The 25423-nt window shown below is 44.0% G+C and overlaps 2 protein-coding genes across 14 annotated transcripts in view; one reads left to right on the top strand and one right to left on the bottom strand.

Annotated features, from left to right (window-relative positions):
- The window catches only part of ITGB4 (integrin subunit beta 4), a 67078-nt gene extending 45119 nt beyond the window's left edge, over positions 1 to 21959 (bottom strand). For 8 of the 13 annotated variants that reach the window (XM_083725588.1, XM_083725594.1, XM_083725596.1 and 5 more), the window contains exons 1-4: positions 21342 to 21959; positions 3144 to 3233; positions 2142 to 2224; positions 773 to 874 (exon numbers count right to left, since the gene is read on the bottom strand). In XM_083725588.1, coding sequence (XP_083581714.1) covers positions 773 to 874; positions 2142 to 2224; positions 3144 to 3222 — 264 coding nt within the window. In that variant the 5' untranslated portion in view covers positions 3223 to 3233; positions 21342 to 21959. Of the gene's footprint in view, positions 1 to 772; positions 875 to 2141; positions 2225 to 3143; positions 3234 to 20947 lie in introns of all 13 variants that reach the window. The other 5 variants (XM_083725595.1, XM_083725589.1, XM_083725592.1 and 2 more) reach the window with 4 other exon arrangements.
- LOC310838400 (uncharacterized protein) lies at positions 10861 to 22241 on the top strand. Its single transcript, XM_083725731.1, has 5 exons — positions 10861 to 12041; positions 16613 to 16718; positions 18784 to 18970; positions 21955 to 22042; positions 22145 to 22241. Exons 1-5 carry the CDS (start codon positions 11944 to 11946, stop codon positions 22146 to 22148), a joined length of 483 nt encoding a protein of 160 aa, XP_083581857.1. The 5' UTR covers positions 10861 to 11943; the 3' UTR covers positions 22149 to 22241.
- The last annotated feature ends 3182 nt before the right edge of the window (positions 22242 to 25423 follow it).

Below are 25423 nucleotides of genomic sequence, written 5' to 3'. Positions count from 1 at the left end.
CCGGCGTCTGTCCACAGACATCTTTCCGGGTCATATGGCCAGCATGACTAAATTGCTTCTGGTGCAACAGAACACCGTGATGGAAGCCAGAGTGTACAGAAACGTCATTTATATGTATGTACAAGGTGACTGGACCAATTATGTAACCCTCCCCTTAAGCCTATTGACTTAGAAAAAGAAGCTAGGGAGGCTTTCCAAGCAAACTCGGCTTTTGGCAATTCTAGACAGTGATTCAGGTGTGTGGAATTGTTTTATTATGTCTGTAGCCCATCACCTTGCCGACAAAGGTCTGTATAGTTAAAGCTATGGTTTTCCCAATAGTGATGTATGGAAGTGAGAGCTGGACCATAAAGAAGGCTGATCGCTGAAGAATTGATGCTTTTGAATTATGGTGCTGGAGGAGACTCTTGAGAGTCCCAGGGACTACAAGAAGATCAAACCTATCCATTCTGAAGGAAATCAGCCCTGAGTGCTTACTGGAAGGACAGATCCTGAAGCTGAGGCTCCAATACTTTGGCCACCTCATGAGAAGAGAAGACTCCCTGGAAAAGACCCTGATGTTGGGAAAGATGGAGGGCACAAGGGGAAGGGGACGACAGAGGATGAGATGGCTGGACAGTGTTTTCGAAGCTACCAGCATGAGTTTGACCAAACTGCAAGAGGCAGTGGAAGACAGGAGTGCTTGGCCGTGGGGTCACGAAGAATCGGACACAACTAAACCACTAAACAAGAACAACAAATCCCATCTTTACATGACTTCCTCTCCACTCACTGATTTTGTTAGCATCTCTCCTTCCATGAAGACTATGCTGGTCTGACTGCAGCCGTATCTTAATAGGTTGTCTTTGAAATCACAGCGGGACTCTTTGAAGTTCTAGGGCAAAAGAATGACACACACATTTAGAAAATACATGATATTCTCTATTTTTAAGCATTTACCTTACTATCTGACTCCATGTTAGACTGAGGGTAGAATGTGGTGGTCCCATGAGAAATTCCTACGTCTACCTGTAACTGCAACTTAAGAGAGGTAGGTTTGCAACAGTGTGAAAAGAGCACAGTCGTACCTTGGTTCTCGAACAGAATGCGTTCCGGGAGTCCGTTCAATTCCCGGAACCCTTCAGAAACAAAGACGCGGCTTCTGATTGGCTGCAGGAGCCTCCTGCAGCCAATTGGAAGCTGTGGAAGCTGCGCCAGATGTTTGGCTTCCGAAAATTGTTTGAAAACCGGAACACTCACTTCCAGGTTTCGATAGATCGGGAGCAGATTTGTTCAGGAGCCAAGGTGTTTGAGATGCAAGGTATGATTGTAAATCCAAGTTCTTCCTCTCCATCCTTACTGTATATGACACTAACATACCACCTGGCTACAACCTGGAACATCAAAGCTGGAAAGTTCACATCATCTCTCTCACACAATGCTTTTAAATGGGGGGGGGGCGCAATTTTGCTACCAATCACTGAGGCACTAATCAGCCTTCCCCAACCTTTGATCTTCAAATGTTGTTGGAAGACAATCCACATCAACCCTTAACCCTTGATCCTACTGGCTGGGGATGCTGGACACTGGGGAAGACTACACTCAAGTAATTTACACACATTGTATGAACTAGCCCTGCAATGTAGCCCTGTAGACTAGCAGTTTAGGCTGTAATCCAAAATCATGTGTACTCAGAAATAAGTCCCTCTGAATCTGACAAGGCTTACTCTCAGGTAAAGTGGTTATGATTGCAGCCTTAATGTGCGAATTTAGCCCACAGAAGAGAATTGTGTTTGAAGTGATATGAAACTTCCGTTTGCTCATACACACATACAAATTAGTAGTTGATGTTGTAGTTATCAAATGATAAGCATGCACATGTCAAGGACTCCTTAGAGTGTGTAGAGCAATAATCTATTTAGAAGTGAGAGGGGTGAAACTAAACATTATGCATACCCATCCAAAGGCATACAGGTACATAAGAGTAGGCAGGGCCATAAGAGTAGAGGCTCAACACACATCACCTGTGTAATCAGGGTTGATATTGCCCAGGAATGCAGCACTGGAGGCTGTGAGATTGTGGCCCAAACTCAGGTGAAATTTGGAGCTTTGAGATGTGTATGCATCAAGACAACAACCCAACAGTTATAAAAAGCTCCTACCTCATCACTGCAAAAAGAGCAGTCCTTGCTCACTTGGATACACTCAGTGCAGCTTTTTGCCCTGGAAGCCACACAACGGTTATCTAGGAGACAAGAGCAACAAGTCAGAAACACAGGAAACCAGACTGGTCTAGCAATGGAGAAAGAAGGGGACTCTGTCCTAGTCCCATTCTGGCTCTCTTCTCATTTCCTTTGCAGGACACACACAGTGTTAGTCAAGAAGAAATCTTAATTACAGCTTGTGGTTTGTTAGCAGTGAGACAAACCATGAGCCCAGGTTCAGATGTAATGCTAAGCCAAACCATGACTTAACTCCAGGTACCATGGAAGCAGGAGAAATGGGAGAGGAGTGAGATGGCCAAGATGTTTGCTCCATGCACTTGCAGACTCCCTCATTCACATTTAGCCATAGTTCGGCATAGTATTATATGTGAACTGGGCCAATGTGAAAACCATTTCTCAGGGCTTTGGTGCAGATAAGAAGAATTTCAGGTGAGAAATGCAATACAAGGAGAATCAGGATACCAATTTCACCTGCAGGAATAAGTTTGTTTCGTTTTGCAACTGCGGATCTAAATCATAGGTACCAGCCTTCCCTGACCTAGTGCCCTTCAGATGTTTTGGATTACAATCATTGGCCATGCTGATTGGAGATGATGGATTTGGAGTCCAAACCTTATGGAAGGTGTCAGGTTGGGGAAGGCTGGGTTCATGCATTACATACAATGCCAAAAATAGACTTTTAGCCACTGCCCTGTACTGTCTGCACCATCTATTAAGCCCACTATATTTTGTTGTTTAGAGTAATTATTCTGCCTAGCAATGAGATATACTATGCCTACTCAGTGTTGCTCAGGAAGACAATAATAGACCTTTACACCATCTTTCTTGCAGAGCATCAAGACGTAGCCCACAAAATGGCACCAATTTGTCTATCAGTGTTTTGAAAACAATAGCACTGTTTGGTGGTAAAGGGAAATCTATAATATATGTGGAACTTACTTCTGTTTCCTTGGCTCAAGGTATGAAGCAGTGATAACAGCAACAGCCGAAGCAGAGTCCTTTGTAGTACCTTGTCCATTCTTTTAATTCCTGAAATTCAATAGTCAACAGTCAGTGTCATAATCACCAGCATGATCACTAGGCAAGCCTAGTCCCAGCCAATAATTCCCGTGTTCCTGTTCTCTTGTATTCAACTATGTTTTAATCAGAGTAAACCCGTTGAAATTAATGGAACTAACTTAGTCATGTTCATTTATTCTAATGGTTGTGCTCCGAGTTAAACTTAGTTGACTACAGGCAAATTATCTACCTCTGACTACAGGCAAATTATCCATAAATATTTTAGCAACATTCCTAAATAACTTTTTCACATAAACAACATTTTAACATAAAATTCACTAGCCTAACAAGTCATCTAGCTTAAATGACTTCCAAAAATGTGAGAGACCTTCATGGAGGATAGGTCCGTCTACAGGTAAGCTAGTCACTTAGGCATCACCAGAAAAAGAAGGAATGTATTGACAAAATAGAGGGCAATATAGGACACAGATTTCTATAACATTTGCACAGGACAGTTTCTATGTATAGATGAAGGTTTATTCTGTGCCTTGTTGCTCATGGTTTGTCTGTAGGAGATAAACCACACACTTGGATTTGGATGACGTGCCAAGTCAAACCATGGCTTAGCTCACTGCAGGGAAGCAGCGGTAGGAACAGAGGAGGAGTAAAGTGGCTGCAATCTCCTCTCCAGGAGCCTCCATGCTCAAGCATTTGTGTTAAGTCATGGTTTGACACTGGCTCTTAAAAAGGAGCTGGGGTGGGTTTAAGGTGATTGTGAAGGCCTATGTAGCACCAACACCTGAAGACTACCATAGACAAATAGGGTGCCATATTTCAAAAAACGAAAATCCAGTTGTTGAGCTTTCTTTGCAAAACTTTTTTTTTAAAGTAGTTTTGGAGCTATTTTTAAGGGTTGCCATACGTATGGATTTTCCTGCAGGTTTCAGTGATTTCCACCCGGACACTGTTTCTGATAGCCAAATGGCTGGGAAATTCCATATGGCAGCCCTATAAGAGATTCTGCGATTCGTGCTTTTGCAATTGTTGCTTTGAAGTTCAATTGCTGCTAATATTGCTGCTAATATTGCTGCTAATAACAATCCTTTTGTTTTTAATTTTATCTTTGTTTTGTTTTTGCTTTAGCTTACTGTTCTTATAAACTACTCCAAATTTTAGAAAAGCATCACCAGCCATTTTGCAAATAAGTGATCAGTCAATGCTAATACCAAGAGTTTAGGTAAAGGGACCCCTGCCCGTTAGGTCCAGTCGCAGACAACTCTGGGGTTGAGGCGTTCATCTCACTTTACTGGCTGAGGGAGCCGGCGTACAGCTTCCAGGTCATGTGGCCAGAATGACTAAGCCGCTTCTGGTGAATCAGAGCAGGGCACGGAAACGCTGTTTACCTTCCCGTCGGAGCGGTACCTATTTATCTACTTGCACTTTGACATGCTTTTGAACTGCTAGGTTGGCAGGAGCAGGGACCGAGCAACAGGAGCTCACCCCGTCGCGGGGATTCGAACTGCCAACCTTCTGATTGGCAAGCCCTAGGCTCTGTGGTTTAAACCACAGCGCCACCCGCGTCCCAATACCAAGAGTTTACTATGTAGAAATTAAAGTAGATTACCTCCCCCGCTCCTGGAATGCTCATATTATACTCTAAACTCAGTATTGAATGTTGATGAAATATTTTGCTGATGCTCCATGTTTGGTGAGAACCCCATCTGTCTTTGCTCACTTCCATCACAGCTGCTAGACCAAAGAGGCACAGCCAAGTTGGCTTGTAGGAAGCTGGCAGGGCTCTAGAAGAGCTAAAAGAAGCTTCAAAAGCAACCCAAAATAAAGTCACTGATAATTCATCCTTTCTGTTGGCTGGCTTCTCTGTAAGCACTTCTCTATTTCTGACACGTCTGTAAGAGTCAGATTATACAATCAGGGGAATCACAGTAAAGCCTTCCTGAACTGTACCACCAAAAAAAAGCATCCTGCTCTTCACACAGAAACGGAGCATGTCAGGGAAAAATGCCACTGCTGAACTCATCTCCTTGACATGCTGTTTTTCTGTGGACAACTTTCATTCGTGCAGGGGTGTGGTATTAAAACACACAAATTCTGTGCATGCAACCCCAAAAGGGTGGCCCAGTGTGTTGCTACCTGGTGCTGCTGATAGTATAATCCAGGTTTTCAACCTTTTTGAGTCCACGGCTCCCTTGACCAACTACATTCTTTCTGCGGGACCCCTGTGGGGCTCAGGAGCCCAGTTATGTCACCCCTTGCCTGCAGAGCTGGCAGCCCCTCACTCTTTTTCGAACACCCTCCCTTGTGGAGTGTTCCCTCAGGCTCCTCTCCTCTCCCCTCTCCTTGGGAGTCCTCTGGGCAGCCGCTGCAGCCACCCCAGATCTCTGAACTGCCCCCATCCCTACCCCAAAGAGAGGTGCCTCCTCACACTGCCCACAGGGGCCAAGGAGATGTCTGTCCATTCCCAAAAGCAAGGGCTGGCAGACTGGCTGGCTGGGCTCCCTTGCCCACTTGCTTACTTACTCCAAGGTGCCTCAGCTCCTGGCAACCAGCACCCACTGGCCAGCCCCAGGGGCACCATTCGCCTGCGGACCTTGTAGCCAGGAAAGAGACGCAAGAGGACATCAAAAGGGGGAGGGGAGGAAAGAGGGACAGAGGCCAATGTTGCCCTTGGCACACCTGACCATCATTCAAGGCACCCCAGGGTGCCATGGCACACTGGTTGAAACCACTGGTATAATCAACTGGTTCCAACTTGTGTTTAAAGGGAGGTCTGCTTAGTCTAGCAGCTCAAGCTTTGTGATGTTTGATGCAGAAGATTCTTTTTTCTTTTGCAAGAAGCAGTCTAACAGGTCAAATTTACTAAAGATTATGCATACCTTAACTTGCAGGGGTGCAGAGGAATGTATTTTGACTCTATGTAGCACGCCTGACATTATGCAAACCTTATCTTAATGACATCATTTAGGACACCTCAGCGAAGCACATTAACTTCTGTAACTTGAGCAGACGAGGAAAGCAAACATGAACGAGGCAAACTAATGCCTCAAAAAAAGGAGCGAACTTATCGGAGTAGCTGAGAAGACTCAGCCTAATACATTAACATGCTCAATAGTTTTGCTCTTCAAGCCTACTCAAAGAAGAGAAATAACCCCAAAGCATGACACTGTGAGACTTCCTATTACTGTATATACACTATCCATCAGACTTGTGGTTCTGCAGTAAGTCAGACCCCTGCTAGTTTAAGGCAGGCGTCTCTCTGCATACGTGACTCACAGCCAAAACAAGCACCTCCTTTTTCCTGCGTTTAAGGCCTACTGGACTAATCAGAGACGGAGAGGAGAAGAAAAACAAGGTAAGTTTCAAAACAAACCCCTCCTGTCAGCCATTTCCCATTGTGCTAATAATTTCCAGAGTGGCACCAGCCAACAAAAGAATGTTGGGTGGGGCCGTGGAAAATGCCAGGCTTCCATAGGAAGCCCTGCTTTGGGTCAGCAACAGGCTTGGGAATAATAAGGCTCACGTTCTCACAGGCCTCTTTTGTCAAGAAAGTCTACACACCCTTTGTAACTCTGTGGGGTAATGCTGGCTGTAAAACATTGGCACCGCAAAGGCCCAAGCTCCCCTGTACATGTAAACATGCCTTGACAATGTTATTGATCATTCAATAATCTCAATATATGTTGTGGAACGTTCCAAAATGGAAATTACCACCCATAAAGAAAAAGAAAGAAAGAAAACGCAGGAGGAACTCAAATCTGTGTGGATGCTTTTTCATATGTGATTGTGGTGCATGCTTTGTTATGGAGCACTTTTACACACAAAAAAGGATGTGTTACCTTTGCTTCTTGTGCTAATCCTTGCAGCAGCCACTTGTGGAAGAAGGGGATTACCAAGAATGGGAGCCCACTGATAATGGCCTACTGCCAATTAAATACTGTAGGTTTAGTTCTACTGCTTGAGAGCCAAGATAGGTTTAACAGGGCAGCCACCTTTCCTGTTCACATATAAAGTACTGTAATTTGAGGTGGGGGGTTGATAGGAGGTGACTGGTACTTAGAAGAGGCAGTATATGGCCCCTGAGGCCTCTGTTTGCTGGTCCCTAATCTAAACACAGGGTGAGCCACCCCAATGGCTAGTCCACCATAAGCACACTGGCCTTACTGATTTTTCCTCAGATTCAACCATGAAGCTCACTGGATGCCATCAGGTGCTTCAGGATTAATTCACCTTGTAGCATCATGTCCCATCCTGCCCCCTCCCCCAGTTCTCACATGTGCACATATAGAGTGCATATGCACACACAGGACACAGACCAGCTGAAGAGCAAGGTTATTACCAACTCCACACTTACCGAATGATCAATCTCATGACCAAGGAGAGGGCAGATTACGTCCCCATTAGTGTTCTGGACTGGATAGAGAGGTTTACACCTCTCCCGTTACTCCAGCCCTGTGTCTATTTTAATTTGTTTTATTAGTGTGCAGAGGTTAGCTCACTCCTCTGGGGGATAGGTTATCCCCCATGCAGGAGACCTGAAAAGTACAATTTGGCCAAGTTTTACCCCATTTATTTCAATGGAAGAATTAAAGCTGTTTCTGCCGTTGAAATCAGTGGAGCTAAAATGCTTGACTTTGAATGGATCACTCCCTCTCTCCTGGAGACCTCTGGAAGGTATGAAAAAGAGAGAAGGTAAACTATAATTATAATTTTTGCACATCAGCAAGACTGTTCTGCAATTATAATGGTAAATCTCAAGATGTATGTACCTATTACAGGCAAGCAAGCTGCGTAATAGACAGCCACAATGTTGTGTGTCAGTTCCCACTGACTACTTTTTTGCTGTCCATTGCAATTAGTGGGTGTTTCAGTGCCGTAAGCATGAAATGTTATTGGTTGTGAAATTATTCACAACTGCAACATGGAGAAATATTGATACATCCCTGAATAATATATAACATGCATATGAAGAAACATTCCTTGCTACCCTGACTGTACCATCTATATGTTTTGTAGTTTGGGGGTATTTGAGTTTGGTTTTCTTTGACTGCAATTGATATTGTGTGGGAGCTCTTGGAAGATTGAAAGTTTTCAGCCAACTCCTTGCCCCTCAAACGCAGGCATAATTTCTCACTGATTTGCCCTCAAATATTATGTCATGGTGCGTAATCATTTACAGTATTCTCATTTGTAGGGGGACTCAGTGCTGGTGAAAAGAGCCTGAGTTCCCAGCACTCTATATTTTTTTCAAATACCTTCTCCTTAATTTTCAAGCCAACATGTATCATATGTAAGCTCTCCCACTCCCTGGGTCCTGTCAGTACCAACAAGGATTTTTGTGATAACAGATTGCTGCCAAACAGCTAATGAGCTCATTCAGTGTGCAACTCTAAAAAATCATCAATTTGCCACTGGGTTGAAAATGTGTGGCCTTGCCATATACCAAGGCCCTTTCTAGTAGTGGCTCTCTCATGGTCTCTCCCCCACCCCCAGCTCTGCTCCCCCTTTTTGGTTTAAATAGTGATGTCAGGGATCAAACCTAGGAATATACAACACGTGTCCATTATTGTCATTGCTACTGAGCAGAGTTAGATGTAAACCAGGAAACCCTCAGGCTTCACACAAGACAATATTATTTCTAGCAGTGGCACTTCCAGGAAGGTGCTTTCACTATGGAGCAGAGACTGGCAGGGAGAATTGCCAGAGAAGTTTTATACTTTTTAAAAGGTCCACCCTCTTTTGTGAATAAGAAGACGATATAAAATGCATTGGCTATAAAAAGTCGTGCTTTCAAAACTGTAAAAATAAACTAGGCAGGCAGCCCACCTGAAGCATGAGGAGCAAGAAGACAGGTAGCTCAGCCAGCATTCAGTTTCTTGGTGCACATATCTGTCATTTCAGTAGTGAAGCCTGGAGGAAGCCAGGCTCATCCCAAATCTAAGGGACACACGGTGATATTTGGGCCATAGATCCGTGGTAGAGCATCTCCCTTACATACAGAAGGTTCCAGGTTCAATTCCTGGAATCTCCAGGTTGAGCTGAGAGAGACTTCCTGCCACTAATCCTGGAGAGCTTCTGCCAGTCAGTGTAAGCAACACTGAGCTAGATGGACCACTGGTCAGACTGCCTGTGCCTTACTATTTCCCCAAAACAACTGCCTCTAATGCCACTGGGCTCCACTCACAGCCTGGGTTACATATGTATGAAACAGCTGTACAGTAGTACCTTGGATCCCGAACACCTTGAAACTTGGATGTTTTTGCTCCCAAACGCTGCAAACCCGGAAGTGATTGTTGTGGTTTGCGAACGTTCTTTTGGAACCCAAACATATGACAGGGCTTCCGTGACGTCCGATTGGCTGCAGGAACTCCCTGCAGCCAATCAGAAGCCACGCTTTGGTTTTCGAACGTTTTGGAAGTTGAACGGACTTCCGGAACAGATTCCGTTCAACTTCCACGGTACAACTGTGTTTTATTTCTACAAATAATAATAATAATAATAATAATAATAATAATAATAATAATTTATTATTTATACCCCGCCCATGTGGGCGGCTTCCCAAAAAATATTAAAATACTGTACTACATCAAACATGAAAGCCTCCCTATGTGCTATGCATACATTTTAAATGATTTACTGTACTGTCTTGTTATGTGTTTTTCAAAACTGATTTAAAATACCCACAGTATTAATTCCATGTAGCTGAATGATAATCTTGGGCTAGCTTTGGCTTTCTTCAGCAAAGATAAGAATAACTGAGAAATGAAAGGCTCTGTGCCAATGCCTGGAGGAGCCCTTGCTGTTATTTAATTAGCTAAAATATTTCTTAACCTCCCATCAAAAGATTTCAGGGTTGCGTTTAAAAGTATGAAAACAATTGACACAGCATAGAAATAAAATATTAAAATAGCAACTAGCATAATAAAAGCGGGCTAAAAACAATAAACTAAGGAACAGAGAATACAGTTGTAACTTAACATTTCATATGGAAGGCCTGGACAACAAGGAAGGTCTTAAATCTCCTACTGAAAAGATTGTAATGCCAGATGTAAACAGAGTTTTGGCTCCAAGCCTCATTCTCTCCCTATCAAAGCCCTGGGTAACAACTCCTCGTATCACCTCTCAGATAATATCCTTGTGATGTCTTTCCCGTCATCTCATAAACTTGATAGCTGTTTTGGGATAGGGGGAAAATATACTGAAATGTACTTATAATCCAGCAAAGCCATCAGCTTGACTACCAACAAGCTGAGAACTTTGTAGTTCTTGGGGATTCAACAAGGCCAATCTACAACTTTTTTCTGCCTGAGTTGGAACAACAAATAGTGCCCTTGCAGACTATTTGCATCAGACTCTAAGTTTGGCACCTGCAACAGAAAATCCCTAAAGCATCTCTCTCTAAGTGTAAAACAACAGTCATAATAACTTCTTCTTCTTCTTCTTCTTCTTCTTCTTCTTCTTCTTCTTCTTCTTCTTCTTCTTCTTCACAATTTATGGCCTTTTATGACACACAAAACAATTTATTTACAGGTAGGTAGCCGTGTTGGTCTGCCGTAGTCGAAACAAAACAAGAAAATTCCTTCCAGTAGCACCTTAGAGACCAACTAAGTTTGTTATTGGTATGAGCTTTCGTGTGCAGGTGTTGATTCAACAAAGTGAGAAATTACACAGCAACTGGGCACAACTCTGCCCCATTTGCTAGGGCCTAGCACATGGTAGTCTACCACGTGGCCCGAGGGCAGCATGCGGCCCTCAAGGCTTTTTTGGGTGGCCCTTGGCAACATTTGACAACCTCCTCACTGCAGCCCTTACACTGCCTACCCAAAGCAGGGTAAGGAGGCACTGGACTTTGAGAAGGAGGCGTGAAGGCTCTGACAGGGACCTAGAGTCCTCCAGCCTTCTTCCAAAAGCCTGTGTTGTGTGCAGTAGCACTGGCCCAAGGTAATAATAATAAATAATATTAAATTTTATTTATACCCCACCCTCCCTGGCCAGAGTCGGGCTCAGGGCAGCTAACAACAGTAAAAATTACAGTAAAAACATAGTAGCAGGGTGGGGAAAACCAATTTAAAATACAGGTTAAAATGCAATTTAAAATGCAGCCTCATTTTAAAAGTAGCCCATAGATCGAAACCATACGGGGAGGGAAACATAAGGGTCAGACTGAGTCCAAACCAAAGGCCAGGCGGAACAGCTCTGTCTTGCAGGCCCTGCGGAAAGATGTCAAGTCCCGCAGGGTCCTAGTCTCTTGTGACAGAGTGTTCCACCAAGTCAGGGCCAGTACTGAAAAGGCCCTGGCCCTAGTTGAGACCAGTCTAACCACCTTGTGACTTGGGACCTCTAAAATATTGTCATTTGTGAACCTTAAGGTCCTCCGTGAGGCATACTAAGGTACTTTGTTTCCTGAGGTGAAGGACAAGTTGCCCCCATCCTCCATTCCAAGTTGAATCTTACTTTGTTGTCTACTGGACAACGTCCTCTGCCGCATCTTGAGGACAGCAGGCTAGTTTAGGGGGCACAGGGTAGGCCACCTGGCACACACAATGCTGTCTTTTGACACCTTGCTACTTCTCCCCGCCTCCCCCTGCCCCGGCATTCAGAACCTTAGATGGCTGCCTCACTAATGGTAGGGCAACCTGCTTGCAGTTTTCCCACAACAGTTATTCTATCCCTAAACCTATATTATCAACTCTGGGACACTTAACACAGAAAGCCTGCACTCAGTATGCAAATCCAGTGTCACCTTGGAGACATTACCTCACTGCTGGAGAAGGAGGGAAACCAGGAACAGGAGTCTGGAGTTGGCATGGAGTTTAGGAGAAGGTGATTAAATCAGTGTGAGGGAGCAACTTTGCTTCTTTTATTTTTTTAATCTTGGGAAACGAAATAAAGCAAATCACTACGGCCATTCCTGAAGCTCTATGGATATTTATGTGCTTGGAAACAGCAGAGGAATGAAGGTGTCCCAGATTGTTCAGGGGAAAGAGAGGAAGCGACCGTTAAGAGGAGAGAATGAGTTATTTAATGCCTTGGATGAATGCCAAATCGTACAAAGTTTGTGTGTGTGAATTCTGCTTTCAGGGGATGTAAGTGATCAGTAGTACTGAATAAATGTTTGCCTTGCTGCACAACAGAACCGTTGGAAGCTTGAGTGTGTGGCGTTAACAATCTCTCATTCTTAAACTGTAAATTGTTCAGGACAATGGCTCTCTGTGTGGCTACCTTGTGTTTACATCTCTTGTATGGCCCTCACCTCCTGCTGTTCTGCTGCTGTCAACTTTTAATCATAGTGATGGTTTCAATATCACTCCCTCCTCTGAGTAAAACAAACAAAAGGAAAAGCCCCTAATATGGCATATGAAAGCATGACTCCTCAAGGGCAGTTGCCTACAATATTGGGTTATGCAACTGAGAGGTGCATTTTCCAGCCCCCACCCCCCGCAATCTCTTGCATCCTTCTCACAAAAAGCTGTAGAGCTCTTGGATGGTACTGTACAGTGGTACTTCAGGTCAAGTATTTAATTCGTTCCGGAGGTCCGTTCTTAACCTGAAACTGTTCTTAACCTGAAGCACCACTTTAGCTAATGGGGCCTCCTGCTGCCGCCGCGCCACTGGAGCACGATTTCTGTTCTCTTCCTGAAACAAAGTTCTTAACCCGAGGTACTATTTCTGGGTTAGCGGAGTCTGTAACCTGAAGCGTCTGTAACCTGAAGCGTATGTAACCCGAGGTACCACTGTATATGCCACAGTTTTCACAATTTAAAGTTGCATCCTTGTGCTGAGGAGAACGTCTACAGTCAACAGGAAAAATACCCTGGGCATTTCAAGAATGATTTCAGCTATATAGTTACAAATCCAACAATATACTTGGAAGTTCAAATCACCTGTCAGCCTCAGGGCAAAAAGAAAAGAAAAGAGGAAGGCAGAAGTTTAATAAGGAATAGCAATTCCATCTAAGGAATGTTTTGAATTCTGCTTTTGCCATGTTTTCTCTCAGGCTCTGGGTCTGTTCTAAATACTCCATAAGAATAAGAAAACGCTTTAAAGAAATTGCTTGCCACTAGCATAGGTACACATCTTGAAATATCAAATGGGTACTAACAAGGGGTGGAATTCAACACTGGGCTATGCTACATGTTCCCCTTGCACAAGCACATCAGCTTCCTGGACAGAACAAATTCCCTCCCCTTCCCCATGTGATGTTCTCGGTGGTGCAGGAAGAAAGCCCCATTGCAAAAGTGGAAGATTTTTCCTCACCAGTATAAGCTTAGGCTAGGTAATTTTTTATGGTTGTCACTGGAGTGCAGCTTTAGAATCTTGACATTCCTCACCTAATATTCTAGACAGAATGTGAAAGAGTAAATTCTGTTTAGTTAGCCTAAACCATGAATTTACAATGGGTGCTTGTGGGGGCAAAGAAGCCTTCCTTAATGCCCACAGTGTCCCATTCCCTTTCCCTGCCACCTGCTGAAATTAGGCTTGAAAGAAGCTGTCCATGAAAGTACAGTGGTACCTCGGGTTAAGTACTTAATTTGTTCTTAACCTGAAGCACCACTTTAGCTAATGGGACCTCCTGCTGCCGCCGTGCCGCCGGAGCACGTTTTCTGTTCTCATCCTGAAGCAAAGTTCTTAACCCGAGGTACTATTTCTGGGTTAACGGAGTCTGTAACCTGAAGTGTATGTAACCTGAGCTACCACTACAATAGAAGGCTCCTGCGGTGAAGGAGGCAATTGCAATGTGGGGAAGGGTACAACTGGGGAGGGGTAAGTTAAATTGTGTGTGTGGCACCCACAACAGTTACTTCAGTTTGCAGGTGTACCCCTGGCTTAGACATTTTTTGTTTGTTTGTTTTTAAGGACACTATGAAAAGGTCTGTAAGCCCCTGCACTACCCAACTGAGCCATAATGAGTTAAGGAACATAATTGAGATTAGAAAGCAATAAAACTCTAGACATGTAGCTTTTCTTAATAACTTTCACTTCTTCCGGGAGACCAGGGCGAGGCTTTTGCAAGAGTCCAAAGTGCAGGCTCCTTCCTGTCGGCACTCATTCTGTAGTTAGAGAGAAAATACCACCATCCAGGAGGCAGTGGCCATAGCTTACTAGTAGAGCACACACTTTGCATACCAAAAGTCCTAAATTCAATTTCCGGCATATTCAGGTAAAGCCGGAAAACACCTCTACTTAGTGTACAACAATACTGAGCTAGGTGGATAAGTGTGGTCTACAAAGGCTGCTTCATAGGCTAGGCTAGGCTAAAACGCGCAAGTTCATATTGCAGGAGTCTGGAGACTGTGACATCATCAGTTACATAAATGTTAAAGTCCCTGCTAAAGTTTAGTGGTTGTGCACACAAGACAGAGCCTTCTTTGTGGTGGCACCCTTACTGTGAAACTCCTTTCCCTTGGAACTCCAGTTCTCTTCTTTGATTTTAAAGTTCAGGCATCAATTGAAGAAGACCTATTTGTTCACCCAAGCTTTTGTGAGATAATGGTGTTCAGCACCTGGCTATATATTTGGTGATGCTGAGATTCCATGCTATGGTTCATTGGAGGATATTCTAACATATTTTTTATGCATGCATTTCAATAGACTGAATGTTGTTTGAACATTACTGAACATTACCCTAAGCTGCATGTAGTAAGAAGAGCGATATAAAAATGCAACAAACAATCAATCTGTTGTTTATGTGAAACCTCTGACACAATGCTGAAAGACTGGGGGAAAGGAGAAAGTGGTGGGGGGGGGGGAGAGAGAAGAAGTGAGCGCTTTCTCTTATACCCACCCCCACACTTGTACATTCAGGAAGGTGTCTAGGTTTTTGTCCCTTGATAGCAGCCCTTAAGCTTGTGTGATACTGGAAGATGAACTCTTTCTTGTGCCCTGCAAGAATCATCCAGTGCTACCGCAAGCAAATGATACAACAGCTCTTTTGTTATACCCAAATCCCAGAAGATATGAAAGGACTCTGTGTTTGCTCCCCTCCCCTCTCTGTCTGTCTGTGGGCTGCTTGCTGTCTCTGTGGTGGCTTTTTTTTGCACACACCCTTCCAGAAATCTGTTTTCGCAAGGCCCACAAACCTCCCTCTTCATCCCTGAAAGCTCAGGTACAAAGCACAGAACTAGCGGGATGCAAGTTCTCTCAACTGTTTGGTCCAGCAGCTTGATGCTTCTTCTTGAGTCTGATGTAATGCTAATATCAACTTCCTAACTCTCTCTGATTGGCCGTTTCAGACAACCCATGATCCTGAAACTTCTTGATAGGAGAGGCTATAAGCGCATACACTGTATGTAAACATCAAAACAGATAAGGTCCCCCACAACCCAACCCCCTTTGGTAGTTGGTGAAAGAATAATGCAAGATTTCAGGGCTTACACAAAGCTTGCGCTCAAGTAGAATGCAGAGGTAGATGTTTAGTGAAATATGGAAGATTGCACATGTTTACGTCAACAGACGTTGGCCCAATAAAGGTACCAGCCTGCCCATTTGGCTTACCTCCCTCTACACACAGTAGTGGCTGCCTACATGGGTGTAGTCAAAGGGGGGGCACACACCCCCACAAAAATAATTGAAAAGCATTGAAAAAGGCTGCTCCCCGTAATGTCCTCTTTTTAGTATACCCTAAAAAAGCTTAACAACTTTGGCTGCCCCCCCCCCCAAAAATCCTGGCTACACCCATGGCTGTCTATGTGTATTTTGGGAACATCTCCAACACTTGAACTTTGAAGGATCCGAGCATCTTGGCCAATTGTTGCAGAAGCAATATACGTGTTGAGGGCGGCAAAGCACCCAGCTAAATGTGATATTGGAGGTCCATGATCCAACTTTTTCTCTTTGCTTATAAACTGCTGTGCGATATGGGGCTTATTTGGACTAGGATTAGGGTGTTGGAGCGAGAGTTTAACCCTTTCCCACATACCATTTATTTAAAGCAGGGGAAATGCAAGTGTGTGGTAGGTCAGGCTTAATCCCATTGTGGATTTTCCATGATGTCTTGTTTCTGAGCTGTTTGCCTTTGTGCACCAGCATGGCCAGCGGGTGGCAACCCAGCTGTATCTCTGTTTACCTTTATAGTTTGATCCAGCTGCTATTTTTGTGTGTGTGTGTGCAAAAATGTTAACGTTTGTCCAACTCCAGATTTGTTCTGCAAGCAACTTTGGAAGAAAATTTAATGTATTTACAGAATGTGTGTGTGTGAGAGAGAGAGAAAGAAAGAAAGAAAGAAAGAAAGAAAGAAAGAAAGAAAGAAGGATGACAGTAGAATAAATGTATAACTAGGACAATGGGGATGGACCTGTGTTGAGATTAGTGCTGGTTTCTAAGCCTTGAGGCAGAAACTGCCTTCATGTTTTTTGACTGCTCTCTTCAACCCTTATGCCTTCCATTTCACATAGCCTACTCTACTGGCACCATACAGAATACAGAAAGAGACACACAGCCTACACATGCCCACCCCAAATGCACAATTCTGCTTTGGACATGGAAGTGGAAGCCCAAAAGGTGCGAAGATGAGACATTTCCACATCTATTTGGTACTGTTTTATAAGACAGAACACCTCTGCAGACAAAGCATGAGATCTAAGTACAGTAATGTTGCAAAGGTGAGAAAAAGGGCAGAGCTTGAATCAGAGGATAAGAGAAGTGTTAACCAATATGAGGAAGTACTGGGTGGGGGAAACTGGGGTTATAATGACCCAGGAAAGAAATGTTTCCTAGAAGAATTTGGCTTAAAGGAGGAGAAGGGAGCAGCTTGAGAGATAGCGAAAGAGAGACTGCAGGCATACAGATAGCAAAACGGAAGGCATGTCAGATAGCCCAAATGCTCGATATCACAACTTTTGGCTGAGTCGCAGACAAGCTGGTTCCTGGTTATTCCCTCCCACCAGAGACAAAAAACAAAACAGGCCTCTCATTCATCACATCAAATCTATACACAGTCGCCCTTCACACAAATATGTCTTGTCTGACTTAGTAGAAGTTCAGCTCTTACACAACCTCATTGTAAAAAAGCAGTGAGGCACCTGTGACCCTTTAGAAGTTGTTGGACTCCAACTCGAACTCTGGGTCCAGTTGGCTTCATCTGAACACATGAAGAAGTTTTTGGGCATTCACGGAGAACTTCATTTACTATACTAAACAGTTCTAAGATCAGAAGGGAGAACAGTCAATTGGGGGAACCAGAAGTCTTGTCTACTTAAGGTAAAGGTAAAGGTAAAGGTACCCCTGCCCGTACGGGCCAGTCTTGACAGACTCTGGGGTTGTGCGCCCATCTCACTCAAGAGGCCAGGGGCCAGCGCTGTCCGGAGACACTTCCGGGTCACGTGGCCAGCGTGACAAAGCTGCATCTGGCGAGCCAGAGCCGCACACGAAAACGCCGTTTACCTTCCCGCTGGTAAGCGGTCCCTATTTATCTACTTGCACCCGGAGGTGCTTTCGAACTGCTAGGTTGGCAGGCGCTGGGACCGAGCAGCGGGAACGCACCCCGCCGCAGGGATTCGAACCGCCGACCTTTTGATCGGCAAGTCCTAGGTGCTGAGGCTTTAACCCACTGCGCCACCTGCGTCCCCCTTGTCTACTTAAGGACAATCAATTATTCCAGAACTTAATTTCTAATTTCTGGTGTGAGTCGTTTTGCAGAAGTTCAATTCTCAGCTTATATTTGTAAAATACAGTAGTTTGAAGTTACACTAAAGAAGATGCTAAAGGAGTAGAATAAGCTTTTGTCACCATAGTAGATACATGTCAAGCAGCCTCCCCCAATTTGGTACCCTCCTAATGTTCTTTGACTACAACTCCCATCACCCCTATTGCATGTGCCGGTTGGGGCTGATGGGAGTGCTAGTTCGAAACATCTGGAGGGCACCAGGCAGGACTCCGCCTTTCCACACAATTAAAAACCCTGCTCAAGGCTGCTTACAACATGATAAGATTTACATAGTTACAAACATAACGAAAGTAGCTGTGAACAATAAATAAAACATCCCAGAACCAAACAGAACGATTTCCACTTTGATAATAATTCATAATAAAATCTTAAAAGAAAGATGCAAAAAATTGGGAAAGGCCAATAGAGGATATCTTCAAGTATAAGGTATAATTTTAAGTACACAACAGTAAAGAGGTACGTGTAACAGGTATCGCTACTAGATATTTTGCTACCACCCTCTGTCATCTTTCTGAATGAGGCTGCATGGCAGCAGGGTGTAGCTACATCCTCAGAATTTCTTGCAGAGAGAGAAGCCTGTGCCAGAAACTCTACAAACATGTGCTAATACTCCACCCCAAACAGAACTACAATAGCAGTAGTTTTATGGCACCAGAGCATTGTATACATCTGAAGCACTAAGAGGAGATAGCATAGACCAGAATTGAGACCAGTGGTCTCTAAAGCAAACAATAAAGCTGTTTGGGCCTTGAAAACTCATTAACCTGGAGCAAATTTCTGCTTTCTGTTTCCATTCTTAGTGTCTGCTACAAAAGGTTCTGCCAGGCACACTATTATTTTGAGCAGTTGCAACCTTTTCACTAGATTCCTGCTGCCTCTCCATGGTTTGATCTCTTTCAGGGGGGAATTCTGTGCTTCAGCCTCACCCCATCAGTTAAGCTACACAGGGCACATTTGGCAAAGACCAGCCTGCTTGAGGAAGCATGGACAGGCAGTACTATGTATTGCCAACAATGGATGGCAGGAAATCTTGATAAAATGGAAGAACCAGTGGGGAACAACCAGCACAATGAGGGATATTTAAGAGGTAAGCCTCTTTCTTCCTCTTGTAATATACACAACAGAAAACCTGAACACCTGAGGATTTAGCTCAGCTTAACACCATTGTCCTTGTTCCCTTTACCCAGTGCTCAGCTATCTGTTTAGTCCTGTAGCACCACTTCATGAATGTCCTTTCCATCTGCTAGCTCTCTTTTTCTTTCCTTCCAGGTGATTACACTCTCACGACTTAGCCTTTCTATCACAAATGAAGTCACAGGGTACACGTTGGCTAGAAAACATTTTGCAGTGTGGGCTGTATGGGGTGAACAGAGCCCCACGTAAAATATGTGTTTTAACATACAAAGGGAGGTGTTGGTTGCCATTTACAGAGGCGAGAGGCCAGTTCTCTCTTTCCTTGTATTCTTGCCCACAGGCAAGCGATTCCCCGGTTTGCTGAAACTCTGCTGTTAAAAGCTAAATGGGCTTGTGCATTATGATATATATATCCATGGCAAATGCAGAAATCCCTTTTCTTCAGGGAAAAATGAAACAGTGCCTATTTGCCCTTTAGAAAGAAAAATCTAACCAGGAACAATCATTTGGACCCTGCTGGATCTTCCCCGGCCCTCTTTTGAGATTTAGAATGGATCCCAGCCTGGATACCAGGCTCACTAATCTTTGAATGCTGTGGGGTGTTCAGTGGAGCAGACTTGTCCTCTGTGGGTCCAGAAGGCAGGACTAAAATGAATGAGTGGAAATTGCAGGGAAGCAGATCTTGGCGAAATCGTAGGAGAACTGTCTGCCTCACAATAGGGTAGTATGCTATCTTTTTGTTGGGGGGGGGGGTTGTCGGGGGTTGTCCTGGCAGAGGATTGCCAGGGATGCTGTAAATGCATCCTGCACTGCAGATCCTGCTTTGAGTAGGGAGTGGACTGGAGGACCTCTAAGGTCCCTTCTGACTATGATTCATTGCACATGTTCAGAGCCATTCTGTTTATAGCTACTTTGCACGTGTAACTGCTGAGCCTTCACACTGAATAAAGGTCTGTGAGGCTGAGCTTCAGTGAAGCATGGCCTGACCTCTAAATTACACTGTAACCCAGGCATCCCCAAATTCGACCCTCCAGATGTTTTTGAGACTACAATTCCCATCATCCCTGATCACTGATCCTGTTAGCTAGGGATCATGGGAGTTGTAGTCCCAAAACATCTGGAGGGCCGAGTTTGGGGATGCCTGCTGTAACCCATTCTCTGACATCCACTCTACTCTCCCATCACATATAATTCCATCTTATTTGTCATTCTATCACGCTTCCTGCTTATTCTGTTCCGAGCTGTCTCTCGCATTCAGACAGCCCTTCACAAAACCTCTTGCACACCGTTTCCCTGCCTTATTCCATCCCTCACATTTGCCTTCCTTTCCTGGACATGCTACATCAGAATCTGCAATCAGGACAAATGTTTTATTTTCAGTTAAACGGAAATCACATCAGAACACTGTTTAAACATTCTTAGTCTGAAATACAAACTCCTATCTAGATAAGAAGCTTGAGTATGTGTCCATCGTCCCAGACTTTAATAAATGATTCATCTTACAAAAGCACAGCTTCTGTCATCTCCCCAGCCCACCCCTATAAGTGCTCCTATGCCTTTAACAAATTTCATAGTTGCATGGCAGGTAGGCATTAAACAGGTTAAGCCTCTTCAATCATTTGTATCAACATGCTAGGATAGTATCCACAAACTGAACATCTGCCTAGAAACTGTCCATTATTTCATAATACAAGTTGCATACCAGTGCTGGTCGCATGTGTGAATGAATTACAGATACAGTACAGCTTTCTTGTGTGGTTGTTGTTCAAACAAACGAATCTCCAGGAAGAAGGAAAAAACTTGCCTGGCTCTGCAACATCAAACTGGCTGATCAACAACTTGTGCCAGGTTCAAGCGGCGCAAAGAGAAGAGAAAGCACATTGCAAACTTTTTGAAAGTATACATGAACACACAGTGTCCTAGTGCCTACCTGGGTGGGAAGCCCTACGCTTCATTTAACGTCCCTCTGGTTAATCGATAGGCAAAAAAATAAAAATAAAGGAAGCTCAGTGGCTGAGAACAGGCATGAATTAATTCCACAAACCTCATTAGTGCTGGGTCTGATTCAAAGTCCAAATCCTGAGCAACAATCCAAATAGCAGGCACCCACACACCAAGCCAAGAAATTCCTCTAGAGGCAAGAGTTGTGCGGGGTGCGGAGGGAGGACTTCACTTCTTTCATTGCCATTTCCAAATGAAAGTGGTGGTTTTTTCCTGGCTCTTCCCCTGCCCCCAGCTCCCCCAACTCCTGTTTTTATTTTAGATGCCAAATGGAAATCCTCAGGAAGGAAGGCAGGAAGAAGGAACTGGTGGATGTGACATACCTTTGCAGGGCTCCTGGTTCCTTCTGATCAAATGCTGTTGACTTCTACCTTCTCTCTCCTCTCTCTTTACTTCTGCTTTTTAGCACCCTCTGGCTGCCTTTCTCTCACCAAGAGGATATGGAAGAGTTGCAGAGCAGTAATGGGAACAGCTCTCAGGCAAGTGGAGTCTGAAGAGACAGTTTTATTTTAGCTCAGGTGTGCGCACAGAGGGGAGGAGGGGTGGCTGTCCGTGACTCAGGTCTGTCTGGCATGCCTGTGAGTTACGCACACCTGTATGGGCAAGAACAGCTCGGGCAGCCAAGCCTGCACTCCTTTCTTCCCAAACACATGCTGTTTTCTCGAAGGGGAAAAAAAAATACTCCCACCCACAGGAAAAGGGGTTGACGCTAGGAGTAAGACAGAGCCCAACCCAGCTGAACGTCTGCAATGAAAATTTGCAAAAGGGGTTGTTAGATAGCAGGGGAAGGAAAACAAATCTGATAAGCTTGATGGTGCCACAAGACGATTTGCTCCAGTCCTTCAGTGTTTCATCCACGCAGGCACACAAAATAAAATTGGCTCGATTACTGCTTTGAAGTCCCTTTTCTCCCAACCCAGTTTTCTGTCTCTTTAGAGCTTGGCCCTCCAAACATCCTATGCTGTGGAAGTCAAGAGAGCATTGTGTTTTGGTATTTGAGCCCTGCACAGCCCCCTGAGGAAAGGTCAGTAAAGTTCCTGCTATATCAACAAGCTCCAGCTCCCTATTTCCTTCGCTGCCAGACAAAAGCTTAATGACCGGCATCCTCTGTTTGTACCTCAAATAGGTGAAAGAACAATTGGACCCCACCATCTCTAGATTAAGTACCCCCAGACTAAAGCCCACAGCTTCCCAAGTCTGATTATACATCAGCCTAATTCCGCTAACTGCTGACTTGAAAGCACAATCCTGTTTGTGCAATTGGTCAGTACAGAGCTGGCTCTTCCAAGCGCTAAGCCACGAGATGTGTTTTAAGTGGGGATCATGCAAGAAGTGGTCATTTTTTATGTCCTGTGATTTGCCCTAATAAAAGTCCACCCCAGGCTAATTTGCAATGTGTAAACAAAGATGCAGCTATGGTTGGGAATTAAAGGAGAGAGGCTGCTTTGTACTTTTTCCCAGCTGCTACTATGTGCGTCTCATAATTTAGAAAGCATTTAAAAGGCTTTTAAACTAGGCCCTTATTTCATCAGTAGGCTGGTTCCTAGCTGTGCGCCCTATGGGTTTTTCAAGACCAGAAGGCTACATAGATGTATTTCTCATGCCAAACTGTGCTCCAAGTTCCAAAGGTTTAGGGTGAACAGAATCTAGATCAGTATCTACCTGTAGATCTCTAGGTAATTTGCAGTAGATAAGCAAGAGATTTTTGACTCCAGATGGCTTAACAATAGGAACAATTCCCACCTCCCACCCCAAACTGAGATGCTGAAATGAACAATACTTACGAGGGAACCAGGAATTGGTTTTTGTGTGAACTCACTTCTGGTAATGAAAATAAATCTTCCTTAGTTCTAAATGTTTGTCTACCACTATTTCTAAGGCATCATGTTGCACATTACCCTGGTATATGCATATTTCTGTACACATTGTTACCTGGCTAGAGAACTGCACTGTGAAATTAGGCATGTGGATTTTGAAGGATGGCTGTGTTTCAGTTCACATATTGTTTTGGAGAAAGCGAATTAGGCAAGTTTTTAAATGCAAACTGAGACAAATTTCTCTCCCATCCAAGAAAAAAAATCACAAAGTAGATCCACAAGCTTGAAGTCAGCTCATTCCTGCTCTAGACAATACAAATGTAAATAATATAGAAGGATGCCACTGCCAACCCGTTGTTAGGATCCATCACACTGATAATCAGGGTGGGAGCTTACCATTAAAAGCATGCCTTACAAAACCCCCACACATATACTAAATAAAAGAATGTACATTTTACCACCCCACCCCCCTCTCCTTCTTTCCCCCCTCTCTTCTTCCCCAACCTTATACTGCAGGCATAGGCAAACTCCGGCCCTCTAGATGTTTGGGACTACAATTTCCATCATCCCTAGCTAACGGGACCAGTGGTCAGGGATGATGGGAATTGTAATCCCATACACCTGGAGGGCCGGAGTTTGCCTAAGCCTGTTATACAACACTAATGTTTCTCACCGAATGTAACTGATCTCTCTGTGGAAAGAAAACACCAAGAGAGACAATGCACATACTTTTGTAACCAATAAAATCTTTAATAGATTTTTTAAAACAACAACAACAACACAAAAAATGTGCTACCAAATGGCTGACCACGTCAAAACGAATAATCCTTCACCTCCTCAACATATTCCTCTGGATTTAGTGACAGTGAAACTGCTTGCACCAATTACGGTAATAAGGCAGAATATCCACAGGGAATGTTTATTTTAACATGCATGTGTCAAGGTGATCAATTTATTAAGGCACCTAACTTAATTTCACTGGATTTATTTTCAGTGTATGAGAGAGGAGGCAATGACTATGGCAGGAATTCCCTCACCCAACCCAATTTCAGCCCTCTGGTGCAGATTTGGGGAGGGTGTGAGGTGTGTATGAGGAGAGGGTGATGGGAAGTTCTGTTGCACAAGTGTAAAATCCTTGCACTCTCAGAACAAGTTTGGATCCCACCCAGTGTAACAGAAAGGGATCTGGGAAGCTTGAATTTGAACCTCACTGTGTCCACGGTATAAATGGTGTCTATTGGTGTAAGAGTCTTGTCAAAGGGCAGCAGAAATAGCAAGGATTGCACATCAGAAAGGGATGCTGGAGAGGGTAGGACCAACTTGAAGAGACACAAAATCTCACTGCTAGGTTTAGTAGACCTTTTAGGAACCACCACTTTAGAAGACAACTGTGCACAAGGCTGGAATAGAGAAACCCCAACATTATTTCCATCAAGTAATTCTGAACATTGTGGATTTCTGGAGCGCCTTTGTTGGAAATTTCTGTTAACGTGCTGGCTTCCATAAACATTGTCAATGTTCAGGATTCCATGTGAGCATAGGAAAAGATCCCTGCCCTTTGGGACAGCAGTCAAGAGACAGAAACTACATCTGATGTGTTATCACAGGTAGTTATTGGGCTGAAGTTTATTTGTTTTTATTTACCTGAAGCAGGCACTTAGGCTGCAATCTTGTGCAGAGAAGAAGAGAGGCACCTCAGTCCTTCTTAGGGTCGTACGCCCTTATACCAGAGCATAGGTATGACATTATTTTCATAGTCATTCATTCATTATTTCTGAAACTTTCTCCCCTTAAGTGTGTATAGAACTGGGCAGCCTTAGAATATGTGCACATTACCATTTATTCTGCTTCCAGTGCATTCCTACCACTGGTGTTTGAAGCCAAGTACACATGACATTAGCCACAGTCTATCTGTATCTTGTAGTTTCTCGAGAAATACTCCTGTCCACTGTGTTTCCCCTGATTTGAAAACACGTCGTGGTTAAGCGGAGGTGCATACAGTTCAGACAGCAGTTTCACATGCACAAATTACAGCTTCCTAGAATAGGAGCTCGGGAAGTTCCAGGTACAGGGGGGGAAATCATGCAATGCCCATGGGGTGTGTAGAGCAATCTGGTGTGTAGAGCTAGCGTGGCTTGAAACATAGGTGGTGAAACAACATTGCTGTATTTTAAGTCTCTGATGTGCACATACCCTTAGAGACTTGCTTTCAGTGCTTTCAGCTGCTACTTCATCATCATCTGAGTTAACTGTTTATTGACATGTTGAAGTCACCTTGAAAATATTTTATTGAAAGGTAGGGTGAAAGTATTTTTTAATAAATAATATCCGATAAGTAAAATAATGGCTCTCACGCATCACATGAGATATGGTTGAACAGCTGCTTTGCAGCCTCAGTTCCACTAATAAAATGGGAATGGATGTTGGCCACATTTTGCTGTAGAGACCCTTTCTGATCCCAAGAGCAAATGTTCTACAGTGTTCTGTAGTTTGTTTGTATTAAGTATTTTTGCACATTTCTTCCCTCCCAAGGAGGATCAACTTTGCTGCAGATATTCTGACATGAATCTAAGGTGGCCAAATGATAC

The sequence above is a fragment of the Podarcis gaigeae genome (genome assembly GCF_964106915.1).
Source record: "Podarcis gaigeae genome assembly, chromosome: 2".
Lineage (NCBI taxonomy): Eukaryota > Metazoa > Chordata > Lepidosauria > Squamata > Lacertidae > Podarcis > Podarcis gaigeae.
This window is presented reverse-complemented; position numbering and strand designations above follow the sequence as displayed.